This window comes from Phoca vitulina, unplaced genomic scaffold (assembly GCF_004348235.1).
Source record: "Phoca vitulina isolate PV1807 unplaced genomic scaffold, GSC_HSeal_1.0 scaffold16, whole genome shotgun sequence".
NCBI lineage: Eukaryota > Metazoa > Chordata > Mammalia > Carnivora > Phocidae > Phoca > Phoca vitulina.
The window spans coordinates 3,257,990-3,283,719 of record NW_022589719.1 but is presented as its reverse complement, the minus strand read 5'-3'; the positions used below and the strand labels follow the sequence as shown (position 1 = coordinate 3,283,719).

The following is a 25,730-nucleotide window of genomic DNA, read 5'->3' as shown; positions in this document are numbered from 1 at the left end:
TCAGTTATGAACTGTTTGTTGAGTGCCCACTAGAGGTAGCCCTAAATCTACTAAGTTCTTCTTCAACTTGCTAGACACCATTATGCTAACACCTCACATGCCATAAAATCCACAACTACTTCACAACCCAGTGAGATGGGTATTATTTATACACCCATTTCATAGATGAAGAAACTAAGCCTGAGATAAGTGAAATCACTTGCACAAGTTGTTCATCAGTTCCAAGTAGAAGAACCCTGGTTCAAATCTAGTCTGTCTGATTCCAAAGCCAGTGGGTTTTACTACTAGGGTTTTCATCTGATTATGCACACATGTAGTTAGTAATGTGTTTCGGGATTCTAACTGTAAATTTAAATAATAATCTTCACAAAGCTATTTGAACTCACCCTACTATTCCTGAAAGAAAACATCAATAGATCACTTTCAAATTTATTTTCTACTCTTGCCCTGGATAGTGTTTCTAATTATATAATCTTATGACATATCTAAATGATTCCTACTTTTAAGTTCCTAAATTCTTTTAACTATCCCTTTTTCATTATTAGTTGCTATTGGATCATAAAAATGCATTGACTTTTTTTTCTATTTAAGAATGAAATCTATCAGGGGCGCCAGGGTAGCTCAGTCGTTAAGCATCTGCCTTCGGCTCAGGTCATGATCTCAGGGTCCTGGGATTGAGCCCCGCATTGGGCTCCCTGCTCAGTGGGAAGCCTGCTTCTCACTCTCTCACTCCCCTTGCTTGTGTTTCTGCTCTCACTATCTTTTTCTCTGTCAAATAAATAAAATCTTAAAAAAAAAAAAAGAATAATATCTATCAGACTTTTCAGAACCTCATCTTTTTAAAGTTTCATATCATTGTTATCCAACTCAATACCCAGGTAATTAAAATTCTGATTATCAAAATTCTTGCCCAGTATGGGAAGCCTTCACACTTTCTCTTGCTGTGCTACACACAGCCAAAATTAAAGCAGCCACTTCATTCAACATTCACTTATGCATTCACACTCCAATTCTTTGTGAGCCTATATTTAGAGTGGAGTACAGTGCTGAGAAGGAAAAGGTAGCTAAAACCTACCCAGCGCTTACTATACACGCTCCACCTACATTAATTCATGTAATCCTCACAACTACTCTCTGAGCCACACATTCATCTCATTTTACAAATAGGAAACTGGAGACAATGATTGTGCAAGACAAAAGCAAGCAGTAAAGTGGAGACTGGAATCCAGGCTCTCTGACATGAAAATCTGTGCTCTTTCACTGATAAGATGCTATTAGGCACTCAGGAGAAAAGATAAAGATGGCCCGGGATATAGTAGGAGAAAGGAAGGGAAGACAAGTAGCAAGAGACAACTTAAACCAAAGGTCATAATAAGAGTACAAATGAAAAGCAAAAGAGGGAAAAATCCATTCCAGCTGGGGTGACCAAGAAGTGAGCCCTTCATAGGGAAACTTCCACGTTGGCTGGACATGGTGGTACCCAGTACCCTGAGTAACAGAAGTAAGACCATCAAGAGTGAGATTATGAACAAGGATGGTGTGAGGAGGGTGTGAGGAAACACAGACTGAACAAAGAGGGGAAGAGCAAAGTCTGTAAATCCATGGCATCCTGGAGACAATGCAACTTAGAGTGATTGTAGAGGGTAAACAATGATTAAGCCCTTAAGGAGAAGTAAACACGAAGCTTACTAGAATTAAGGACAGAGGAATCTATGAGGCCAGGGAGACAGAAAGTGATCAGGATCCATGTAAATTTAAGCAAGATGCTGACTTGCAGAGGAGCAAGTCACCAAAGTCACTAATGGTGGTAGAGGGGGAGAAAGTGACATAAATATGGTACAGAAATTTTTATAAGACCCTAGCTTCATCCCTTAATAACTGCATGACTGGAAAATTACTTAACATATCTAGGCTTCTGATTCCTTGTCTATAAAAAGGGCAGAGCCATGTAATGGTCAAGAGCATGGATTCTAAGTTTGGCTGCTTGGCTTCGAAGTTCATTTCTATCATCTATTACTTGAGTGATCTTGAGCAGTTTATTTAACTATGCTTCATTCCTTGTCTACAAAATGAGGATATTAACAGAACCTATGTGTTATTATAAGTAAAACATCTAGAAGAATGCCTGGCATATCCTAAGCATTTAAAGGGTGTTAGGATCTGTACAACAATGATATTCATCTATTACATGTCATAGGATTGCTGTGAGACTAAAAATGATGCACTTAAAAGGTGCCTGGCACATAAAAATAAATCCATAAATGTGAGTCAGTCAAGTAGAAATAATAATAAATTGCCAATGGTTATTGAATTGTTAGTGTATGTCAGTCACTGTTCTAGATTCTCATTTTAAGCTAACAATAATATCAGCAGGCTGTTAATGCTGTCCTTATTTCATAGAATAATGAAATGCAAGTGGGTTTAAATAGCTTGCTACAGTCACATAGATACTAATTGGAGAATTATGGTTTGTATTGACTCAGTCTGGTTGTTGATCCTAGATATTCACCTGCTAAGTTCTACTCTACTGTAATAACAACAGAACTAGGACTCACACAGTTCCACCAGCAGCAGATAAAATGGCAACAATTTTGGAAGACAAAAACTTGTTGAATAATGGATGATAGCAGCAGTGAGGAGTAAAAAAAAGGATTCTACTCCTGTCCTAGGTTCCAAAGTAGTTAAACTGAGAAGCTTATTTAGGGAGGGTTTTGTCTTTTAATGAGCAAAGTCTAGCTTTCAAAAGAGAAATGGAAGAAATAGAACTAAGTATGGAATACAAGTTCCAGAATATAAAATAGTTCAGCGCAGTGATTCTCAGATTTCATCATTCACGATCATCATCTTCGGGGGCTTGTTCAAACACAGAACCCTGGGTCCCAGAGCTTCTGGCTCAGGAGGTTTGTGTGGGGCCTGAGAATTTGCATTTCTAACTAGTTTCCAGATGATGCTGATGTTACTTTTCCTGACTTGTGAATCATTGGTTTAGCAGTACTATGTTAGATATTCCCCCAAGATATCACAAAAAGGACAGATTAGGGCAGGACTGGGGACAAGCCTAAAGTGGACAGAGGTAGACCTAGCTAGAAAAGGGGGTTTACCTTTATTTAAAGAGGGGAGGGGCAAGAATGGAATGGAAGCACTTGGTAAAAGGGGCAATATCCTTTACAAAGCAGAAATTGTAATTAGATGGTTGGATCAAGACCCAAAACGAAGTTCTCTGGCCTAATTTCGACTGCCTTAACTGGCCAAATTGACTGAGCAACTGCCATATTTCTCCTGGGGACATATAAACAGCATAACATAATATTAAGAATAAAAACTGTGGTTACGGTATGTGAATTCAAATTCCAACTCTAATTTCTTTCTAAGTATAACGTTGGGCAAGTTGTTATTACTTAAATTCTCTAAGCCTTACTTTTTTCCATTAGTAAAATGGAAATAATCAGTTTTCATACTTCAAAGAACTATCATGAAGATTAAAGGAATCAGTTATGAAAGGGGACAGTGTCTGGTTCATAGTAAATGGTTTATAAATATCAGCTATCATTATACAGGAATTTCCCAACATTCATTAGAGTTTTCAGAGAATTCTTATTCTTTGCCCTTTTTTTTTCCCAGCATGCTTTCGCCCTGGTGAAATAGTATTGTTTCTGTGACAACGGATTCAGAGTTGTTCCATGTCATCTTGAAATTCTATCCCCTTAGGGATGCCTGGGTGGCTCAGTCAGTTAAGCGTCTGCCTTTGGCTCAGGTCACGATCCCAGGACCCTGGCAGCCAGCCCTGAGTCCCTGCTCAGTGAGGAGTCTACTTGTCCCTCTCTCTCTGCCCTTCTCCCCAATTTGTGTTCTCTCTTGCTCGCTCTCTAAAATAAATAAATAAAAATCTTAAAAAAAAAAGAAAGAAATTCTATCAGCTTAAAGTGAGTGAAGACATAGAATAAAAATTCTACCTCCCATTCTGAAGGCATACAGAATGGATTGAACTGCATCAGGCTCTCAATCTGTACCTCAATAGGTCATCTAAAATATCTGGCAGGAAACAAAACATTTTTTAAAAATGTATGGCATTATCCAAATGAATTATATGGTCTTGGTACTTAGCATACTTCCACCCTTATCCCTAATACCTACCTACCACACACAGATACACACACACACCTCTTTTTTCAGATAATCTTCTCTCAGGTATCCTCAAGCAACTATAGATTGCTTTCGTAAGACTTAACTCAAGAGATCACATGTTCTCCTAAACCCCTGCATTATTTGTGGGGAACACAGTCCAGGTCTTTATTTCACTTCTTCAAACTCCATGATGCTAGCAGAATGCTTTGTACATGATATGCTCTTAAGAAATGACCACCCAGGGACACCTGGGTGGCTCAGTTGGTTAAGCGTCTGCCTTCAGCTCAGGTCATGATCCCAGGGTCCTGGGATCGAGCCCCACGTCGGGGAGCGGGGGGAGGGGGTCCCTGCTCAGCGGGGAGTCTGCTTCTCCCTCTCCTGCTCTCCCTGCTTGTGCTCTCTCTCTCTGTCAAATAAATAAATAAAATATTTTTAAAATTTTTTTTTTAAAAAGTTACTTTTGTATAAAGACTTTAAACAGAGAGCAATGATAACTTACCTTCCTGAGATATATGTGGGTGATAACAGATCTTTCTTCTTTGAACCTTTATTATTCCAATATCCTTTTCAATCAATTGACCATTTCTTTGTTCTTGCACTTTTAGTGGGGATGAACTGCTGTTCTGGGTATCCTAATAATCCTAGGAAGCTGAGTTACTCTCATAAAATAACTGTAGGATGGCAGCTACGAACTAGAATTTAGAGTATTCCTGTGGATAAATCCTCACTTGAGATAGTTGCTGAGTTCAAGTACGTGGCCCAGTCTGGCCTCATCCTTGTCTTCCCAACAACACTGTAGAATCTCCTGAAACCAACTGCCATTACATTCTCTGTTTATCACAGCATCCTCATCAGCATTTGAAACCACTGTCTCTAAAGCTCTGCTTTCAAAATTAAATTAGGTGGTAATGATTCAGATGACATATTGTCTTCTTAAAGAATCCCACCATTTATCAATTTTTAATGTCCTCATCGTGTATATTGTATTATGCTTGACAGTCATTAGTTTTGTTTGGCCCGATGTCAACAAAAACAAACAAACAAACAAACATAAGCATTGAATATATTTTTGATATCTCAGTAGAAGGAAATAGATTATACACCAAGAAACATTTGCTATTCTTGTGAGTTTCATTATCTCTAGCACTGGTTCCAACATTGACACATAATTGTATTTCAGAGCACTGCTGCTCAGAAAGCAATCCCCACCGTAATAGGTTTCCAAGTTTATCCTGATTAGAAGACTTGTCTAAAAACCAAAATCAGGCAAAAAATGTCTTAAATTATTCCACAGCCATGTTCTTTCCTATGAGCTTAGCCTAGCACTAAGTAATACAGCGAATTTTTCTAAGAGACTGTAAAATCAATGTTTTAAAGAGCACACAGTAAAGTTACTTAATAGGAGAAATGTTTTTAGTAAAGAAGCACGTCCTTTGAAATCAGACATCCTGGGGATCCTGGGGATCCTTTGAAAGGGGATCCTGGGGATCCTGGGGATCCTTTGAAATCAGACCCCAGCTCTTCCCCTTCTCAGCTAGTGATCGTTGGGGAAATAAGTGCTATTTTGTGTTCAGTTCTCTCATCAGTAAAACAAGTGTTAAGAATGTCTGCCTTATAGTCTCTATGAGGAAGAAAGATGATTGCTATACATAAAAAGTTTAGTGATACATATATTTAGTATTGTATTCAATTCTAATTTCATCTGCCTCCTGAAATGGGGAACTAAGGCAATTATAAAAACAATTTATAACTCATATCCTCTCTCTCTTCCCAACCCAATACAAATGTACTATTTAGGGAGAGGTGGAAATGTTATCCCTGAATGATCTACTTCTCATTGATTAAAAAGCTTTCCTGATACTCACTCATCCCTCTCCATGGTGCCTGGTTAGAGTAGCATTTCTATGTTTCCATTCAGTAGAGCTGGCTTTGTTTTTCCCTGTTTTAATCTAAAAGCTAGATTTCTAAACTCTTTTTAACTACAGGGAAGGAGAATGCTGTAGTTTACTCCATCACATAAATTAAGCAATCCTGTTACTGCTTGACTTCAGAAGGGCCTAAGAAAAACATCTATGCTGCTTTTAAGGTTCATTTTTACAATTTCTTTTTTATTTTTTTGTCTTTTGAAATTTCATTGTGGATTTTCTCCGGTACTTTTTCTATGTTTCTCAATAGGCTAAAGGCTAAGTTTAGTGACGTATCAAATAATAATGTAGTTTATTTGAGAATGTGTTAATGAATGCTGATTATAGAATAGAAATTTAAGACCTCTATTCAATATAAGTAACCAATTACATGTTTGTAAAATTAAGCTGACTTCTGTTTATAGTCTGGGTTTTGTTTTGTTTTTTGTTGTTTGCTTTATAATCTATGTCAGTTAAGAAGCTCACTTATGGTCTGATCCACCATTTATTCTAAGTAAAGGTGAATAATGCATAGGTAAATAAAGAAATATTATACTTTACGTTTAAAAAAACACATTTTCTCTAAACAAATTTCCCCAAATAAATATTTGTCTATTTTTAACATATTTGTTTACTTTGTAAATCTAAGTTCTCTATAATACCAGGCAGTATATGTAATATCAGGCAATATATAAATATATATTTATATTCAAGTTATTAATTAAATAAATTTTGCCAAACTTGAAGTTCCACAGAGGAAGTTGCATCTCAACTAGCATGATATTTCATTTCACCTACAGTCCTTCTCCTTATATAATTGGCAGCTAAAGTTCTACCTGAAAAATCCATGTTTGTGACTATAAGTAAGAGACGGGTGTCAGTAATTGGGCCAAGAAAAAAAAAGGCAAAGAAACATGCAAACTAAATGTGAAAAATCTTAACATCTCAAATGCCTTAAGAACAGGATTAGAAACTGATGGGTGTTCTCCATTTCTCAAAGAACATCATAATCTCTGTGAAATAAAATAAGGGCCATTTGCTAATAAGAAAGATTGCTTTCAAAATGATAAACCACTTGAAAGCTACTTAGAATTGTTGTTTTCCTCATGATTTCCCCTGCAGCAAATGACATATTAAAATGAATTCAATTTGCTTATTTTCAAGTTAAAACCTAATTTCTACTTATTTTCCCTCTGCTTGTTACACACACACACACACACACACACTCTCTCTCTCTCTTCTTTGTCTTCCAGTGGGAAATGATTATATCCTCTTACATAGAATGACTTTAAGGACACAGGTGTGTGTGCATTTGTATGTATGTGTGTGCAGTAGAAGGCTCTACATTACTAAACAGATTCCCAAAATTGAGAAGCATATAGTGTCCCTGATACAGAGATGTTTGGAAAAGCAAATGCAATTGCTGAAAACCTGCATCACACCCTGCCTGATGATTAACATTCATTGTGCTCCAGGGTGAGTTAGCTGTGAAATTCTCAGTCATGTTATTTCCCTATGACCCACAGCCACAATACCCTCAGCTAGCAAGCCCACCCCAAAAGGATTTGCCTGGTGGAGGTGACAGGAACACTGGTGCCTTGTCACTTCTACAGATGATATCCATTTTCCCCAAATCGATCAATCCATTTCCATTTGGACAGTGGCTTGTCACTTAACAGGGAACTAGTGTTCCTCACCCCAGGTGTGGCACTAATCCTGTCCTAGAGGGTGTGTAGGAATAGACTGATTCAGGCTGTTTAATCTATTTAATCTAATCAAATCAGGGCTCCGGCGCCTCCCTTTGTCACATCTGATGCCCCATTCCCATATTTAAAAAGGAATACACAAGCACAAGCCAGCCCTCTGGGTCCCTTGGTACATCATTAAGTTGTAAAAATGACTTCATCACTCATGACAGAGAAATTAGACAGGCCCAGCAGTGGCATATGGCAGCGGGACAATCATTCCACCAGCTGCCCACCTGACTCTCTCCTCCCTCAAAATCACGGCCCTCCCCTCCTGAGGCTGCCTCAGCACTGCCGTCCTTGGATGTGGCAGCCACAGGGGAAGCCAGAGCTAGTAAAGGGTGAGAGGAGAGGAGAATTGAAGGAAAGAGAAGCTCTTGTCAGCAAACCACATGCAAGCCCTTAGGGACCCCTCCCTCTCTCACTCCATTTATTCGTCTTGTGGAAAGGTATTTTCTTTTGTCAGGAAAAAGGAAAGTCTCTTCCGCTTTGTCCTTATAGATCCCACAATGAGAAGGCAGCGAGATGTCTGATGGGCTGCTAGATGAGTGAAACAGAGAGTCATCTCTGGTCCTAAAGGACCGGATCATGATAAACCATTTCCACCACAGCAGGATGGTGGTCTTGCCGCAGCTTTACGTTCATAGTCTGAATTATTTTCTCACACAAAAGGAATTTGCAAATGTTTCTCACAGGAAGGATTATGGAACCCTTGCTTGCAATAGATGTTGCAATGGATAAGTAAGTAGAGAGGAAAAAAATGAGTGATAGATGATAGATAGATAAGATAGATGATAGATAGATGATAGATAGATGATAGATAAATAGATGATAGATAGATAGATAATGTTTGCATATGTGTTTGGTACTGACAATTAAACAAACTGAGGGTTCTAGAGGGGAGGGGGTGGGGGGATGGGTTAGTCTGGTGATGGGTATTAAAGAGGGCACGTATTGAATGGAGCACTGGGTGTTATATGCAAACAATGAATCATGGAACACTATATCTAAAACTAATGATGTAATGTATGGGGATTAACATAACAATAAAAAAATAAAAAAAAAACTAATGATGTAATGTATGGTGATTAACATAACATAATAAAATAAAATTTAAAAAAAGAATTAATTTCCAATGCTTATTCCAGTAAATAAAGCACATCTTCATTGTTTTATTTCTGTGAAGGAAAAAGAATAACACCAGTAAAATTGTCCCTTCCTGGGCTTAAAATATGAAGATGTTATGTTCAAAGTATCTTCATTCCTCTCTTTCTGAAAATCCCTCTCACAAGAGAATTTTTCAGAATCAGGCAAGCCAGAATATTTACCTAAAGTATACCAAATTTCATTTTTATAAATGCAAATTCACATTTTTTTTAAATTTTTAAAATTTAAAATCCATGCATTTGAATTTGTTGATTTTTTTAAGTATAAACTATTCTCTCTTTCATAACAGTGGTATGAATTGAGTTGTATCCATCAAAATCCCAAGGAAGAATACCTTCCTTTTTGCAGACAAAAGATCTAAATTCCCCTTCCACCCCACCCCCACCCCCTGGCCCAGTGATGCTCAAACCTCTGAAATATTGCAGGAGCCCATACTACCAAAGGGCTGATTAGGGAGAAAAAGTTCTAAATGCCATATTTTCTCTTATAGAAAATCACACCACACAAATACAGTATGTTTCTCCTGCCACCAAAATGTAAGAATCCCTTGGGCCAGCTTCTCTTTCTAATTCTTGGATTTCTAGCCTGGATTTGGGGCATGATAGATTGTAGGCACTCCTTGAGAGAGCAGATGGCTCAGCTTGAGGCAGAGATGCTAAATTTCAGTGTAGAGATAGCCTGAGGTCATTCGTTGCTGGACACCTGAGTTTTAGTCCCAATCTGGTGGGCAAGTCACCACCTCCCTGATTCTCTATTTCCTTTCCTGGTCTCTTAAGTGAGAAGATTGGATTAGACGAGCCTTATCCCTCTCTAATATGGATTCTTTCTGTTAGCTAAAGTTCACTGCATGTTACAGACACATAGGATCCTCAATCTCTTATTCAAATAAAGAACTATTTTTTTTTCTTTAGCAAAAGTCAAGTTAGAAACCCAAGAAATACCTGAAAAGACAAAATGTTGCACCAGGAATTAAAACCTTTTTAAATAAAGGAGTAGGGGGAAATAAACTGTAACATTTAACAGAGAAGTCTAACCTCAAGCTTAAATGGATTTCTCTAAGTGTTTTTATAATGCCTGACTAGAATTCAAAGACTGAATGCACTGAATTACTAGCACTCTCTATACCCTTGGCTAAAAAGCTTTCCTAAGACAGTCCTTCAAATGAGATTTAAGGCATTATCAGTGAACAATAATTTTAGCTGGAATAATGTGTATAGGGAAATAATTTTAAAGCTAGAAATCTGACAGGTGGAAAGATGCATTTTTATCACAATAGAAATAATCCTTTTGCATTACTAATACTTAAGACCAATTTAAACATAAGTAATACTGAATGACCTTAAGATATTATTTATTCTTTCATTTTTTTTCTGAAGTTAGGACCTAATTAATAATAAATGATAACAGCCAACATCTAGTGAGGGCCAGGCACTTCTAAGAACCTTACACGTATTCTCTTATTTAGCTGTCATGATATTCATATCAAGTAGGTTCTTTGACTAGTCCCCTTTTACAGAAATATAAACTGAAGTTCAGAGGAGTTAAGTAATGTTTTATGTCTTTCAGTTATTAAGTAGTACCTTCAGGAGTCTGAACCCACATGGTTTGTCTTTAGAACCTGTATCTTAACTACTCTGTCATACTGCCTTTTAAAAAAGGCCCAAACACTTCGTTGGATGTTCATTTTATTTATTCAACAAATATCTGGGGCACCTGGGTGGCTCATATGGTTGGGTGTCTGCCTTGGGCTCGGGTCATGATCTCCAGGTCCTGGATGGGATCCTGCAGGGAGCCTGCTTCCCCCTCTCCGTATGCCTCTCGCCCCTACTTGCACTCTCTCTGTCTCTCTCTCTCTCTCTCAAATGAATAAATAAAATCTTTAAAAAAATATCTGTCTTGGGCCAGGCACTCTTTGAGATGCTAGGGATATAGCAGTGAAAACAACATGGATACAATTGCCTGCTCTCATGGAGCTTACACTTCATTGGACAAAACAAAAAGATAAATAAGTAAAATACTGGCATGACAGCTGGCCATAAGTGCTATATAAAAAACGAAGTCACCATTGGCAGATCAAGAAGATATGAGCAGGATAGGAAAAATTTTTAAATAAGGTTTATATAATATTGCCACTTAGACAGAAGAAAGAATAGTCTTTGTGAAGATAATATTGTCCATTGAAAACGTAACGTTGACCAAATATTCTTTGGTAAATCTGACCATCTGTGATTATGCCCTTTGCAGAAATTTGTTGTTTCTCCTGTTAAGTACTTGCCTAGGTTCCTCATCAGTCGAAATGCAAGGTAAAAATAATCCTTAGCAATTTCACATTTGCAATTATCTGGATTACTGTAAGCCCCATGTCCTGTACTGTTTAAAGGCAACATTAATTTGACCCCAACACATTGTTATCACTATAGTAAATATGCTCATCTAGAGACACTACAGATTTTGTAAGGAATCTCCCTTTGGTTCCTCATCCCAAAGCCCTCCAGGGAGGTGACTAAATTCTCCTGTCTATGATGTGCAATAGCCGTTAAAGAAAAGACAAAGGAAAAAATGATGCAAGAGTCCTCCTCGGGGACTGAGATTTCTCTCCCTAGCTTTTTTTCTCAATGAGGAAGAAAGCAAGAATACTTAGAATCTGACCAGAAAAGGGACCAAGATTCTGTATTCTGACTAAGGGTGCAGCTGCTTTTGCTTAAAACATAAAATGGAGAAGCCACATCATTGCTATTGGTTTTTCACTGAGAAATTTGCCAGGAGGTGTATCCAGGGGCCCTTCTCTCCAAGACACACACCTCACTTCCTCTACTCCAGTTCTGCCCATAACTGTGATGGCAAACACTTTCCAAAGTGAGCTTCTTTTACACCTAGAGGGAAAGGAATCTGTCCCCAGTATCCCACCCAAGGGAAATCTTGTTCTACTATTAGATGATCTATAGGGAGAAGTTTATTTGAATAGGCATACAATATTTGTAGGTGGAAAACTGGTCTTGCTGTGTTGTTTTGACTATTTTTGAAAAAGGATCATATTAGGAAATGCACATCTTTCAAACCAATTCTCAAAATCTCTCAGATTTTGTGTTAATAAAAAAGTTCTAAGATAAAATTCTATGTAGCATATATAGGACTATTTGGACATTTACCAACATGTTAATAAGAGGGTCTTTGTGTGATTAATTTATGATTTTTATTATATTTTCTTTTTAATATATTTTTATTAGGATACAATACTTTCATCATCAGAAAAGGGAATGTTTTCACAAGAAGCTTCAACTGTATTTGTAACATTTTGTTATATTTTTTAAATGAGACAAATATGTCAAAACCCTAAGATCTGATAAGGAAGTTAGTCTATATCCTCTATATGTTTGTCATATTTTACAATAAATTTTAGTTTTCTCAGTCTTGGAGAACAGAAGACATTGAAAACATTATGAAAATATTAAGTTTCTCTCCCTTGAATATCCATATAAAGGTAAGGTGAATTCGATCCAAATATGACTTCTAAAGTTCACAATTTTTTCCTTTAAGAAAAATCTACCAAATAAATTAGAACCTGAGTTAGCATACTAAACATAACACAAATGATAGTATAGAAATGATCTTGCTTTTTTTTCCCCCCAGGAAAACCTGTTTACTGACCTCCCAGTGTTACAAAGAGGGAAAGCTGGGGCATCCCTGGTGTTTTTCCCTGGCAGGAAAATGTTAGCATTTTAACAATTGGCAAGATGAAGGTTTTGACTCTGAAAAAAAACCTTAAAGGCCCAGCCATTATAGTTTCATTTCACATTACACTGAGTTTCTTGTATCATTTTTGTTTTTTTGTGAATTATTGGTTGTTTTTCCCCTGAAGTGAAAATATTTCATATATGTATGTTTAGATTATCTTTCTGGGAGGTTTATTTTGTTTTAGGGGAAAAAAATGAGGAGAAAAAAAAAGATTCGAGACATTATGCCTTAGGGATATGGAAGCCAAAAATGTAACATGTTAATTACCAGTACTATTTAAGGAAATATTTTCTTTAATTTGATTTATCCCATCCATAGAATTGGGTTCTCTAAATAGTTAATGATTTTCATTTTAAAATTATTCCTTTTTTAAAAGAATAGTTTGTCTCCTGTTGGGTCTGAGTACTAACTATCATGATGTCAAGGTAAACATGATATTCAAAAGGCACTATTCCTAATCTTTTACTCTCTTCTTTTGACATTTTGAAGGACTGTCCAAAAATCTTGGCCCAAGCAATTGTGAAGCCTAAAAGAAATTTGCAAGAATTCTTCCCGAGGCTTTGGAGAGGACAGAAAAATCTTGGGCAGGAAGTCACCGCTGGTGAATGGGGTCTTAGGTGACAAAGCTCCTGGAAGAGGCCTCCTCGGAGATTTTATTGAGAAATGAGAAGGGACCAGTTTACAAAAGCAAAGAGGAGATCAAGACTAGAGAGGTGCCTAGTTCAAGATATCTTCCCCAGAAAATCTGACTTTGGAGGGGAGGGAGAAAGGCAAAGTCATAGATACAAAGTCGGAGGAAAGACCTGAAGTCTTTTTTGGGGGTCTTTATGAAGCAACACTTGAAAAAGTGAGTGCATGTGTTCTTTCTCAGTTTTATAATTCAGACTTAAGGAGAATTTATTTAGTTTTATTTATCTTAATATACACAATGAAGCAAATAAAGCTGCCTCTCATGCTGCAGTGGCCGGACTGTGCTCTTAGACATCCCCACCCCTTGTGCCCCATACTTTGGGGTGTCTCTGCAGGCGACCCCAACAACATTCCTGGAGCTGGCGTTAGGACCTCGGCTGCAGCCCGGGCTGCAAAGCTGGAAGCCTGGGGACTCAGCTGAGCTCCTTCCCCACCCCGCCCCTACTCACTGGCGCTCATTAACAGGTGGAATCGCACCCCGGGCGCCTGAAATCCCGCCTGCCTCCATAGAAACAAATCCTTCAGACCCAGAGCACCATCTGGGCGGGCTCCGTGGCCCGGCGTTCGATGCGCCCTGCCGGGAGGTCAGCACCACAAGGAGCCGGGGCACCCGAGGGACTCACTGGCGAGAGCGCAGCACGTGTCTCTACCCCACTAAACACACACACACACACACACACACACACACCCTCCCCTTTGTGCACCCAGCCGCTCAGTCCCCTCTCGAGCCGGGGCCCCCGAGGGGTGCAGGGGCGAGAGCGCAGCACGTGTCTCTACCCCTCTAAACACACACACACACACACACACACACACACACCCTCCCCTTTGTGCACCTAGCCGCTCAGTCCTGGCTCGGTCCACTCCCCGCCCGGCCTCAGCTCCTACCAGGCCTTAAGGGATGTCGACCATTTGGAGTAAAGCTGGCTCAGCCAGGACAGAGAGGAAGAGGCAACCTGCGCCCAGCCTGGCTAACCCAAATCCTCTTGGGTGCCTAATTCTGGAAGGAGGAACCAACAGTTCCAGTCCTGAGAGAGGAGGTGCCTGGGAACCAGGAGACCTCACCCAGGAGTTCCAATCCCCGCGGGGCTGTCATCCCTGCCCCCAGCCTCTGATGCCCCTTCGGAGGCACAAGCCCCAAGATCCCCAGCCCTGGGAGCGCGTTACCTGTTGGCTGCGAGCCGAGACGCGATGTAGCCGCCCGGAATCTGGGTGATGATGTAGCCCCAAAAGAAGGAACCGTGGATCATCCCCACGGTTTCCGGGTCCCAGTTGAATTTGGCTTTCTACGGGGGTAGGGGGACAGAACGGGGTGGAGGGAAAGAGTAGAGTCAGTGCTTGGGCTGCAGACTCGCGTCCAGGAGCCCTCAACCCCCGGGGTACTCCCTGCATTCTGGAGGTGGAGGTGGCTGAATTTTCGTTTGCTAACAAAATTCAATGTATACCTTCTTCTAGAGAAGAAATGCTTCTTTTAACGGAAAAACTGTGCTCATTTGCAATGTATTGCAATTAATGGCGAAGCTGGACGCCCTGGCTTTGCCCCGCGACTACTGTCAGGCAGGTCTGATCCCCTCGATTTATGAGGAGTCCTCTGAGCTCCAGTATTGGAAATTAGAACTCTCCACGGAGAGATTCCATTTGCTGGCTGAGGATAGGGACCCCTGACCGGGGTCCGTTTAGTTAATGCCAGCCAGTACTAATGCAGTAGTGGGGTCACTTCCAGAATGAAATCCAACCAGGGAAATTCCGACGAAAGAAAGTGGGGCACCTGGATGGAAGGTGAGGAGGTCGGAGGAGCCAGAGGGAAGGATCATCCCGGCAAAATGGGGATGGGCTTAGGCCGGAAAGATTTGGAGTAGCCTGGGGAATTGGTGGGGGGTGGGGGTGGCCAGTGGAGAGGAGAATTTGTTCCGGGGTAGTCCTAAGAGCTGGCGAGGGGTGTGTCTGAAGGTCAAGGCCTAGCTCCGCCCTAGCCAGCCTGGGCGGACCCACAGGGTGAACCTTAAAGTAAAAATCTGCATCTGAAAGGCAAAGGAGCGCTAATCCCGCCTGGGAAACTGAGGATCCTTTTTCTCCTTTTAAATAGTATTTTGAAACCAAACGCACTTTGCAGGGTGTCCCGGAATCCCCAGGGCCCAGCAGCGTTCACCGCTTCTCATCCACGGCCGATTCCCGAATTTTCTCCTCCCAACCCTTGCTTATGATTGCTCAGATCCCTGAACAGGAAGTCGAGACCCAGGGGTTTCGGTGACTTTGAAGTTGACCCTCCTTTCCCTAGGCGTCACCCCAACACATTCAGGAGATTACGGGACTGGATTCCCTGTGACCTCGAGACACTCGACGCTGCGGCTCTTCTCTCCGCCAGTTAGGTGGACAGCTCCTAAAGGCCCTTCGGTGGAAACTGTCGATATGCTCACAGTTCATTTGATTTCGGTTTTGTTTCATTTTTATTATTAAGAATGTTTGGCAGGAATTGGAGGAAACCAGGGGGACATTATCACTGATATGCAGCCCTACTCCTCCGAGGGAAAGAAAAATATTTCGATTTAAATTTAGGGGACATTATTATGCAACTTCTCGTTTGAAGTCACTCCACAAAAATCTAGCGAGCTAAATGCTATTTTTCCACCTTGCAGGTAAGAAAAGGAAGGCCCAGAGAGCAGAATCGAAAAGGGAGGTCATACTGCTACCGCGGTCGATTCCTATTCTAGAACGGCAGCGCTAGCAGGGGGCTGAGCGAGCAGCCTGGCCTTCCTCGCTCAGTGGGGAGGAAATGGAGCCCAAACAGGTGATGTGGCTTTGCGAACCCACACGGCCAGCGGCTGCCCACCTCCTTGATGACCTTGCCCCCGCGGTGGATGGTGCTGTTGTTGACCATGTCCACGATGGCCACGCCCAGGTTGCAACGGATGCCGAAGGAGATGCAGAAGCCCAGGCCGCTCATGATGGCGATGATGTAGCGACGCGGCAGGCCGAAGCAGGTGCAGTCGCACAGTGGAGCCTTCTTCTCTGGCACCTCCAGGGGCTTCCCATCCTCCGTCAGCTCGATGGTCTCCCCGGTGTCTTGCTTCTTCTCCAGCACCCTGCGCGGCAGAGCGGGGGGAAGGCAAGGACGCGGCGGGTTAGGCACCCCGGACGCCGGCCCATCCCAATCCCCAGGACCCGTCAGGGCTGGGGGGAGGGGCGCTGACACGTTCGACTCCTTCAGGAGTTAGGGTGCTAGGGCGCCACCAGGCTTCGGGACCTCCCCGGCTCTCCAGCCTCCTGCCAGTCCCCCTCCCTGCGGTAGCATCTCTTCAACTTTCATACCGTCTGGCCGGGGGCATCCAGCCCCCATTCCCTCGGGATCCAACCCGCAGCGCCTAGATTCACCGACACAAGCCGTTTGGGCTTAACTTTCTCGCGGGGTCTGTAGCTTGAGAGGGAATGGGATACTGGAGCGGCGCCTGGTCGGCACCTGTGTAGATGTCTCCTGCCCGCAGTGCTTTACCCCCCGCGACAGGCGTTTTATCCAGCCACCCAGCCTCCTGGGGGCCGCCTCTGCAGGCCAGCCCAGCTCAGTCCTGCACCCGAGCTATCCTTTCCTTCCCAGCCAAGTTGAAGCTTTCTGGGTTAAGGACGCGCGATCCCGCCCCCCAGCTGAGCCCGGGGACCCGAGGGACTAAGGCCTCTCCTGACCGGTGCCCACGCGGAGGCCCATGAATGCTCTCTGAGTGTCACGCGCGCATTCTATTGCCCATTCCTCCAGTCCCGGGGTGTTAGTTCAACGTTTACTCTCCTGTCACGTATCTTACTTTCTTTTCCTTGTTACTCGAGTTTGAAACAAAGGCCTCCGCAGCATATGGCCGACACCTAAGCTTCCCACTGCCAGAACATGAATAATTAATTATTCACAATCTTGCGTCATTACTATCTCGGTTACAAACACCGAAAAATGTCATGGGCATATTTCCAAAGACGTAAAATGCGACTCCCAGATACACAAACGTGCCCCAAATCAACTCTGGTAAGATGTTCCACACCAAAGTAGATCTCACATTTATGTTTTGTTTTGTGTTTTTTAATTTGCATTGTATTTCACAAGATTTCACCCGTATAATTCAGTTCCTTTTAGGTTTTCGTCCTTGAGGGAAGGGGGGAGGGAGAAGGGGAAAGCAGGGTGGTGGCATGGTTTTACTAAAAGCTGAGGGTGTTGTTCTAGTCCACAATATATCCGTGAAATGTCTATTTAAAAAAGAAGAAGAGAATGAATGTGAACAGTAGAATCACTGTGGACTCTTGAGATGGATACTTTCGATATTTAAACAAAGAACCTCTCCATTTACAATTTGCAGATTTTTTTTAAATCCACCATGTAGTTTATTTTTCTGTGTTCCCATTTAAATGATATATTCACACACAATTATTTTCATACACAGGAGTAAAGCAAATGAAATTTTAAGATCAATTCCAAGAATGCACAGGTTGGGAGCTGACTGCCAAGCAATTTGAGGCTACCAGAAAACAATGTTAGACTTCCAAATTCTACAAAATGTCACCTGGAGAATAGGTCATGAAGGTTTTTGCAACTATGTTAATTCTTATTTTTAAAGTCCAATCCCAATGTCAGAACACATGGCAAATTATTTATTCTGGGAGAAAAAAATGTAACTAATGTGATTTTTTTTTTACATTGGCTTATAGCTGATATATGCAAAGTTGGACTATGCACCTGAACTCCCCACCTGATGGCAACTGAGCTGGGAAAGAACAGCTCTTTCCAGGGCAGCTGCGGGACTGCAGGGCCCTTGCGGTATCTACTGCCGCATAGGAGCATGATGGTGCCTACATGAAGCCCACCAGATCCAAAGAGATTTGGAAAATCAAGAAGTGCATTGGTCATTTTCTTTATATTTTCTATACATTTCTAAAGGCTTCAATTTCCCAAATGTGAAAATTAGCGCTCTCTTGGAATCATTTATCCTTCTGTTTCTGCCCTCTCTTCTTGATTTTGCTCATATTATTAAAAAAAGTGTATTCATGTAATATACTTGAAATGATTTAAAGTTGTAAAATTTTCAGCATAATTAGTACATTGACTACAGGGAGGATAACAAAATTGAATCATTTCTAGTACTTTTGAAGCATTTTGCTGGTTATTATTATGGTTTTTCTTATGAACACTGTGACATTTGCCATGCAAGAAATAGACTTCTGGGAGAAGTCAAATAATTAAAATACATATACATTGTTTTGGGTTCAGAGAGAGGAGCTGCTTTAGTTATTAATTATTGATATATTTTGATTCTTCTTCCTTCAGCACAGGAGGAAGATTCCACTGGGAGATTCTCTACTTGAGTGGTTTTGAGGCTGAGATCTAAATTTCCTTCTGCCATTACTCTTTGGAATTTCTTGGTTAATTTTTTGAGGGTTGTATTTTTTTAATTCATTTGTCTGCATCAAAGGAATTTAATTTGTTGTGACTATAAGCACCAAAACAAAGATTCTCTGAACAGGTGCGGATCATTTCTCAATTGTAAAGAGGATAAAACCTGGGTAGGAAAGGATGAGAATCTGCAGGTACCAAGACAAAAACCACACACACACATACACACAAAGCAGACAGGTTCATTTAGTGCAACATTCCTGAATTAATAAGCAGGTTTCCAGAGCAGCCCCGCTTGAGCAATGAGCAACAAAAAAAGACTTTCCGATCATATTACAATCTCTCAAAGCAACCAGGGTTTACAGAAATAGCCTTGTAGATTTTTTTTCATGCTCAGCCCCAGGCAAACATGGGTTTGCTTTCTCTTACCTGTAGATCTGGCCAAGGGATTTTCCAGCAAAATTCTTTAGCCCCTCTTTTCCTGGGGTCAAAATCCTTTGTTTTACCGACTCCATTCTTGCAAAGACTGGTGTTGGCTCTTGCCAGATTTAAATAGTGATCGCTATGAAAGGCGAGAGTTGCGCATATTGTCTTAATCGCTTAAGGTAGTTGTGGGCTTTTTCTTCTCAGCAGAACGGTATTGGTGTGCCTCCAGCAAGAGTGTGAGTGAGAGAAGGGAGGGAGTGAGAAAGAGAATACAACAGAATAGCTGCATGCAACCCACGGGTTTCCTAATAAGAGAGTTGGTAGACACAATCAGAAAGTCTCATTGGAAGGGGAGGATCCGGTGGCAAAGGGCGCATGCAGTGCCATGGTATTTGGGCGGGTGCAGATGAGTCCTTGTCCTGGAAGTCAGTCCACTGAAAAACAATGCAAATTCCCGGTTTTGAAAACCTTATTGCTGTCAAATCTTCTGGCTTTTAAACGGAGGAGCAGAAATATCACAGAACCTTTGTGTAAAAGCAAAGTCAGAAGAATAGTATTTTTTAAATGGTGTCTTTGCTGTAGGGAGCAGAGCACTTCCAAAACTCATGGGAGCATCTGAGGTCTCAGGTGAGCAATGCTGCTGTTAGTTTTTCCTCCTTGCTTATGATCTCCTTCCCTCACGCCGGCGCAACTCTGCTCTGCGGTAGTGTCGAATTAAGATGGAGAAAGCTTGCTGCTCTTTGAGGACGTGAGTAAATAACAGATACACAGTCCTGATTTGGGCAGCGTCAGGAAAGATTTCTTCAGCGCGGCTGACAGCGCTCGTTAGGGCGCGTCCTGGAAGAATTGTTCAGCACCACGGACAGAGTAAGTTTCCGGAAAACAGCTTCTTTTGGCTGGCCAGGTCGCCAACTTTCTAGGGGAGCTGGATGGATCGCCCTGACCAAGAACCATTCTGGGCATCTTCAGGAATGGATGCTATGGAAACCAAGTGAAAATCTGTCATCATCGCCAGAGTTTGCAGAGAGAATGGTGCATTTGACTCTTCAAGGGAGGAAGACTTTATTAAAAATTTACAAGTTACTTCTAGTTTCCTACATTTTGCCCAGCACGCTACCTCCAGCTCTGACAGAGTTGCAGAGAAGGAAGCTTACAACATATTTCATTTATGTTTGTGGAATTCTGGGGCACTTGGTCTCCCTTGGATATAAAACATTTGTACACAGAATGCATAATTATATTGTTCATGAGTTTTGTTTTAATTTCTGATAAAAAGGAAGGAAGGAAGGAAGGAAGGAAGGAAGGAAGGAAGGAAGGAAGGAAGGAAGGAAGGAAGGAAGGAAGGAGAGAGAGAGAGAAAGAAAAAGAAAGAAAGAAAAAGGAGGAAGGCAAGAAGGGAAGGAGGGAGGGGAGAGAAAGAGAAAGAAAAGATGAGCTGCAACCTCAGTGCCCTTGGTTAAATAAAATACAGCCAGTTTAATATAAATTCCTTAGAATTTTATGATTCTTTGCTTAACTGATTTACAGCACACTATGGAAATATCAATATACTAACAAAATTTGTGGCTATATCTTGTGCTTGTTAACAAATTATGAGTAATTACATTTTCAAGATTTATTTGAAATCGCTTATATTCCTTTAAAATGTGATTTTTTTCTTCATACCATCTTCCCCTAAAGCAGAATTCTAGAGAGACATTCATGTAAGACTTTTGTTGTCACATACATAGGTATAGCATCAATGAATCTATTTCATTAAGCAAAGCAAGAAAGCTATGCTAGCTTAATGTTAATTATTAATGCATTTAACATGAATCACAAACCTCTTAGATGCCATTCAACCAAGTGATTACAAAATTGACTGCCCTTGAGCCACATTGTCAAGGTCAAAATCTTTGGATTTTATTTAAGCCAACAGGGAGAGTAGATTTTTCTTAGGGATTTTGGGACCAAATCTCTAAAGTATGGATCTAAATACAGAATCGTGTAAGAATGTTCCCTAAATAAGCCAAGTAATACAATGTATATGTATACAGTGAATGGATAGCCAAAAAAAGATAATCAAAAGTAGCTAAAACCATCTGCTATTACTAAATTATATTATATATCATTATGAATTATATTAAAGAAAAGAAAGCTAGAGGCATCTTTCTCTCATTTTGATAAATATGTATTAAAATATATATCCCTATAAAACAGTGAACCAGATTTTTCTAAAACTCTGGAATGTTTCAAAATAATATTCCCAAAGATGATCAAGTGTAAGAAGGAAACACACACACACACACACACACACACACACACACACACTAATCTACCTCCTTCCCAATAAAAGATTCAAGTTAATCAGGACTTTACTCATCTAGGGTGCTTTTCAAAATATTTATGTTTTTCAATTCTTTAGTGACCAAATTCATTAGATCAGATTCACTTAGGGATATCCATGATTTTGAAATTCTGTGAAGTTATGCAAAAAATAGAAGTTAGATAAATATCTGTGAAGCTAGGAGGATGATATAAAACTGATTCTCCTTAACACTCCTGCTTATATTTCACCTTAAATAACTAGAGATCTAAACCACCATTAAACAGAATTGCTAACTCTGCACTACAGATTATCTCAGAGGGCACCAAGCAATACAAATCCAACACGAAAACATTGTTTCTATAGTAAAATAATTATATTCACCTTTATTGAAATTAATGTCATCTGACTCCTCCATTCTCTAGATAACAGAGCAAGTCCTTGAATCAGAATTACTGCTAATATTGATTTATTCATTCTAAAAATATTCATTCACTGCCAAGAATTGCACTAGGTTCTGGGAATATTCCCTGAAAGATCTCACAAGCTATGGGAAATAAACACATAAATACAATTACAAACAATTATGGATGCAATTGGACAAGCAAATAAGTAAATAACCCAGCCTGGAAGTAAAAGTATACGGAAAAGATCCCAGGAAATGATGTTTCCTCCTCTGTCTTAATACTTGAAGAGAAACTTAGCTCTATGAAGGTGATGGCAGCCCAGTGGAATTGGGTAAGGAGGGGTGGTGATACTTGGAGAACATCCCAGCCAGAGGGGACATCTTGAGCGAAGTCATAAACAAAGGAAAAATATTGTATATGGAAAATTACAAGAATTGTTACTAGGCCACCTGAGACCAAAGAATGCCATTTAGGCTTTTCTTAAATTGATAGCTCCCAATATAAGAGACATATACTTGGGCACTATGTACATACCCAACAGATTTTCTTCATGTGTGATCCTCAAATTCAAACACTGAACATGTACTTTTGTGACCTTAAGATCACCAGACTTATCTTTATGCAAAGAAATATTAGTGTTACACATATGATATTAATCTGGTGAGATTACTCCCTTACTCTCTTACCTCCCTTACCCCTTACACACTTTTCCATCCAATTTTAATAGTGCCTTAAATTGAATTATTACACAAGTCTTCCTATAGAAGAATTGTGGCCTCTACCCAAACACTCTTAAAAATAAAAGGAAGTTTCATTGAATTTATTTAATGTGTGTAGCTTATTACAAATTATGAATGACTTTCATTTACATGATCACATTTATTCCTTATAATTATTCTTCAAACTAAACTAATTTCATTCCCATTTTATTGAGGAGAAAAATTAGATTTAATGAATTGCCTGAAGACATGCAAACAGCGATGAAGAAGGAGCATGAGGTAGAGTAATTTGTCAAAATTTAAGATCTTGTTAAAACACAGATTCTGATTCAAAAGATCTAGAGTGGAGCCTAAGATTCAGCAGTTTTAACAAGTCTTCAGGACCACTTGTTCATAGATCACCCTTCAAATCTTGATAGCATTACAGTATGAAAGGTGAAATTGGCTGACCTGGGTTTGGGTCCTGATTCTGTTGGTTATCAACCTTGTAATTTTTAATCAATCATTTCACTTTAATGAACTTCAGTTCCTTCCTTGTGTAGATGACGGGTTATAGTAAGTGGTTTCTGTTACCCCTTCTACTTGTAAAATTTTATGACTTTTTCATTAATTTATTCATTGATGTAAAACCACATTTCCTTTGCTTATTCCACCATGAGATTTTTCTTTTATATTTGAGCTAAGTGGTTAATAATGAACAGAGGAAAGTGCCAATGATATGGGAGAAATATGCTTCTTCCTGAGTTGAATCTTTTTACATATTCAAAGAAGAATACATTTATTGCTTGTTTTACTATGAGTAGATATTGAGTTTTATATGCAATCATTTCAATAATTGTCTCTATAGTATTCTTTGAAATTTATAGAAGATATTACCCAATAACAATGTGATAGGTTTGCATTTGTTTATACCTGCCTGTGAGGAATTACTTCTGAGAGATCTTTTAAATGACTTGCAAATGTTGCCCTCTGGTGGAAGGATATACAATTATTTTAGAAGTAATTGTAGTCCTTAATTATGTAATTAAAACTACTGTTTCCTTCCTTTCTTTCTCTCAGTCTCTCTCTCTCTCTCCCCCTCATTCACTCCCTGTTTTTCTCTTTTTAGTACTTGTTAAATTAATATCTACAACTAAAAATATGAAGTCCTTTTTGTGGACAAAACACTTGAAATTGCCTGACCAAGTACTAAATGTCTTTAGAAGTAAGTTGATTGTCTAAGAATCAGTTAATCAAAGAGTTTTTATAAGGAAATTTAACTCTATTAAGATTTATAAATGATATGGTAATCAGACAGTAGGAAAATGGGTTAAAGTTTCTAATCTCAATGGAATAAATTATGATAATTTTATAAATATTTTGAAATAGTAATGTAAGTTTGATAAGTTTCCTTCTCCATTACCAAAAAATATATTTTAAAGGCATCATATTTAATGCTATTCACAAATCTTTGCTGGAGCATTTTTTTAAGGCAAATTTATTTCAAAAAATTCTTCAAGATGTCTAATTCCAAGGCTATTTTAAATGCAACATTTTCTATTGTTTTTTCAACAAATACTCAACAGATAATTTGCACATGTAGTGAGCTAGGCCTTTTTCTGGAATATAGTAAACCAATGAACTTAGGACAGTATCACAGCTTGTTATAATAGATGTAGGGAGTGTATATTCTTGAAGAAAAAGTGCTTTGAAAAGCTATTTTTTTACAGTATCACTTTTTATTATTTGACTTGAATTCCTAAATCAACATTCACTCTAATAATTACACACTTCTTTCAAGTTGAGGCTATACAAATAAGCTCTAGGATTCATCTGTGACTTGTTTCTTATCAAGGCTTTTTAAGTGGACAGCTTTTAGTTCAGCTTTATTTGACTTTACTTGGCAATGTTAGCCTCAGAGACATTTCCAAGAAATTATGATTATACAATTTCTTGAGTGTTGGAGATAGAAGAAGTAATTTAGTTTGTCTTATCCACATCTGTGTACATAACCCAATATGCTGCACTGCTATATTTAGTGGCCTAGTATAAAATATCTTTTGATTTCCCTGTGATCTGTCTGATTAAAAAACTGAAAGCTGGAAGTTTTCAATAAAGCACATTGTAATATTAAGTATATATTTTAACTACCCAAAATGTATATATATAATCATGTATGCTATGTGTTCTTCTTTTAGTGTGTATCTTACTCTGTATAAATTACCATTAGAAAGATTTATACATTTTATTCCTGTCCTTTCTTTCTGTACTCAAGGAAAAAAAAAACCTTCTTATTCACTACACACCATTATGCCTTGTTTAAAGTGAATGGAGACCAAATACTGTTGTTCTAATGCAGGAAAGTACTTTTAATTTTGAATCCCATACTATACATAGAGAGTAATGTGATAAATTGCAGAAGGACTTTGACCTCTCTTTAAACTCTCAAAAATATTTTCTTAAAATGGAAGATGTGATTGTATAAGGAAATACTGGGAGAAATTAGGACAGAAAAGAGATGCAACTTGTAAAATGAATAAAAGAAATATATACTTCAATATGAAGGAAACCAAGGCAGAGATCACCATGACTTAAGATATTTTACAGGTAAATAAAGAGATCAGGTGACAAGTAACATGTAATACCCTTCAAGTCCGATGAAATCTTATCTAATTGAAATGTCTCTCTCTCTCTCTGCATCCTATAAGGATCCTACTTAGCTTTCATCAGCCTAGGTTACTGATTCCCTTCCTTTGAAGAGCATATGCTTGTCATTCCAGATTGTGGAATATTATCTTCCTTGGAGGAAAGCATCTAACATTATTAAAATTTCCCACTTGGCTGCAAGCACCTAGATATTTTCTGTTTAAATTGTTTACATTTTCTATGTTACTTAAGCTATCAGAGGCAGAAGGTGGGGCAATTTCACTTTTAGAATATTTAGAGTGACATTTTCCAAAATAAAGATATGGATAGATACATAGTTTTTTTAATAAGACAGAATATTTAAAATACAGAAAATACAGAATATTTCACTGCTGTAAGCATACTCTATTACAATTTTGGAGAAGTAAAAACAACAGCAAGATCAATAGCGCTCTTTTCTAACTGCTGCCCTCTGGTGGTGAAAAAGAAAAATATTTCTTTAAGTTAAAAAGGCTAACCT

At 39.4% G+C, this 25,730-nt stretch overlaps 1 protein-coding gene across 3 annotated transcripts in view; it reads right to left on the bottom strand.

Annotated features, from left to right (window-relative positions):
- The window catches only part of SLC17A6 (solute carrier family 17 member 6), a 41,219-nt gene extending 21,589 nt beyond the window's left edge, over window positions 1-19,630 (bottom strand). Inside the window, exons 1-3 of one of the 3 annotated variants that reach the window (XM_032415076.1) lie at window positions 19,158-19,630; window positions 16,194-16,446; window positions 14,531-14,649 (exon numbers count right to left, since the gene is read on the bottom strand). In XM_032415076.1, coding sequence (XP_032270967.1) covers window positions 14,531-14,649; window positions 16,194-16,446; window positions 19,158-19,243 — 458 coding nt within the window. In that variant the 5' untranslated portion in view covers window positions 19,244-19,630. Of the gene's footprint in view, window positions 1-14,530; window positions 14,650-16,193; window positions 16,447-16,672; window positions 16,800-19,157 lie in introns of those variants that run through there. The other 2 variants (XM_032415074.1, XM_032415075.1) reach the window with 2 other exon arrangements.
- Between the last annotated feature and the right edge of the window lie 6,100 nt (window positions 19,631-25,730).